At 52.2% G+C, this 2,315-nt stretch overlaps 1 protein-coding gene across 1 annotated transcript; it reads left to right on the plus strand.

Annotated features, from left to right (window-relative positions):
- The first annotated feature begins 201 nt into the window (after nucleotides 1–201).
- LOC147698480 (uncharacterized) lies at nucleotides 202–1,853 on the plus strand. Its single transcript, XM_086933451.1, has 2 exons — nucleotides 202–628; nucleotides 904–1,853. Exons 1-2 carry the CDS (start codon nucleotides 202–204, stop codon nucleotides 1,851–1,853), a joined length of 1,377 nt encoding a protein of 458 aa, XP_086789577.1.
- Nucleotides 1,854–2,315: the final 462 nt, after the last annotated feature.

A 2,315-nucleotide genomic window follows, 5' to 3' on the forward strand; every position in this document is an offset into this window, starting at 1 on the left:
CAAACATGTGTGCCTGTGAACCAATCAGGTACTTCAACCACACCCAAATTCTAAGCCACAGGGGAACTAACCAATCAGATCCAACCACCACACCCCAGTACCTGGGACAGGCCACGCCCATGCAGGTGCAGAAACAAACAGTCAGGAGAGCAGGAGGACAGAGTGTGGAGCAGCCTTACCTGAGACAAAATACACAGCAAGATGGAGAGCCAGGAGGCACAGAGAGATGCTGCAGAGCGCAAAAGGAAGCAGAAGTTCAGCCAGGAGGAACTGCAGGTGCTGATTTCGGAGGTTGTCAGACATTATGGCAAAATTTTTGGAAAGCAAACTCTGCATGTTGCTGAATCAATCAAACGCAGCACCTGGTTGGACATACAAGGCAAGGTAAATGCCATTGGTGTCACCCACCGTGACCTAGAAGACCTAAAAAAACGGTGGTATGACATCCGCATAATCACCAAAAAAAAGCTTGCTGCCCACCGCAAGGAAAGTGATGCTACAGGCGGAGGAAGAAACAGAGCCCCCAGACTCACCGACATCGAGGAGATGGTCGCATCCACCCTTGAGAAGGAATGTATTCACGGAATTGGAGACGCAGACAGCTCAGCAAGAGGAGCAAAGAAACCAGGTAAGATGCAAGAACATTATCATTTACCCTTTTACCTATTCCCCTCACAGGACAAATCAGACTCCACAACAGGTTTAACTAATGTCCTGCAATGCATCCTGTGAAATGTAGTCATGTGTAGATACCTCAGAGCAGTCAGCGTGCATTGCAGCAAGGGGAGCAACAGACAAGTAGCATAGGCAAATGAGAGACAGGCTAAAGTGCTATAGAAGTGTATTTTATCTCATGACACAGGTGAACAACATTACTGACACAATGTCCATGTCTTTCCACAGGAGAGTCAAAGCGCAGCACAGCTGAGGTCAGAGAGAAGAGGAGGGAAGGAGCCGGACCTAGCACATCTCACGGAGGGCAGGACCAAGAGCAGGCAGCCCCGATACCTGAGGAGGCAACTGCAGAAAATCCACAATCCCCTCTCCTATTCGGTAGTCAGGACACAGGAGCGGCAGAACTATCACCCACCCCCACATCACCATCCCCAGTGCTGGGAAGAGTCAGGAGCCATGATGTGCCCCCTCGCAGAATACTGCAAACATCATCGGAGGAGGAGGAGGTGGAGGGTGACACACAGGACAGAGGCAACACCGAGCAGCAGCCCAGTCCCAGAGTCACGCGGGCCAGTGTCCGAGGGCAACGGCCACGGGAGGTAGAGGATGTGCGGCAAGTCCAAGGTGTCTTCTGCGGACTGGAGGCCACCATGGTGAAGGTGCAGCGCCTGCAGGCAAAAGCAATGATGGGGGTTCAGAGGCACGCACGCACAACAAATGATAAACTGGAAGCAGTAGGCAAGGGCATAGGGGAAATGGCAGAGAGCATGCAATCCATGGCGTCAGGAATATCAGATATAACACAGTGCATGACTGTCCTGTGTGACAAATTGGACAGGGACCATTTGGAGAGACGCAAGGCCCGTGTGGATGTGCGCCAGCAAACCAAGGCCCTGAACATGTTTGCAACTGCCATAGTGCAGTGCTGCAACAATTTAAGTGAAGGCATGGCCAGGATGACCTCTGCAATGGAGCTGGTGCTCGCGCATCAGACTGGCACTGGAGGCGACACTTGTGCTGCCGAAAGCGAGGGGTCCACCAGCAGGAGTGGTGCAAGCACTCCTGTGCATGAGTTACGGAGGAGTGGCAGGCGTGGGGGAAGTGTGACAGGCCAGCGTGAGGACATTGATTCACAGCCACAGCAGCCCCGCCCTGTGGCCCGTGCCCACAAACAATGACTTTGCACTCCACCCAAGGCTGTAGTCACGGTGGTGTTAACCGTGACATCACACTCATGGAGTGTTTGTATTAGTGAGCCCAATGTGAGCTAACAATGCTGTGGCGTAGTGAATATTAAACTACTTCCACAAAGTTACATTCATGACTGTGTCTCTTTACTCACTCAGAAATATTGTTGTGTAACCTCTGCCCGTCTCAGTCTCCCATCTGTAGCTGCTGCTGCCACTGTAGCTTGGGGCTCTGCCACCTCTGGGTCGTCATCAATGTCCTCATGATATGTGAGCTCCACCTCAGTGCCTTGCTTGGTGGCGAGATTATGCAACATTGCACAGGTCGCTATTATTTTGCAGCAGATGATTGGGGTGTACTGCCGTGCACCTCCACTCTTGTGGAGGCAGCGAAACCTGCTCTTTAGGAGTCCAAATGTGCGCTCAACTACGTTTCGTGTGGATCTGTGAGCC

This window comes from Lissotriton vulgaris, chromosome 8 (assembly GCF_964263255.1).
Source record: "Lissotriton vulgaris chromosome 8, aLisVul1.2, whole genome shotgun sequence".
In the NCBI taxonomy this organism is placed as follows: Eukaryota; Metazoa; Chordata; class Amphibia; order Caudata; family Salamandridae; genus Lissotriton; species Lissotriton vulgaris.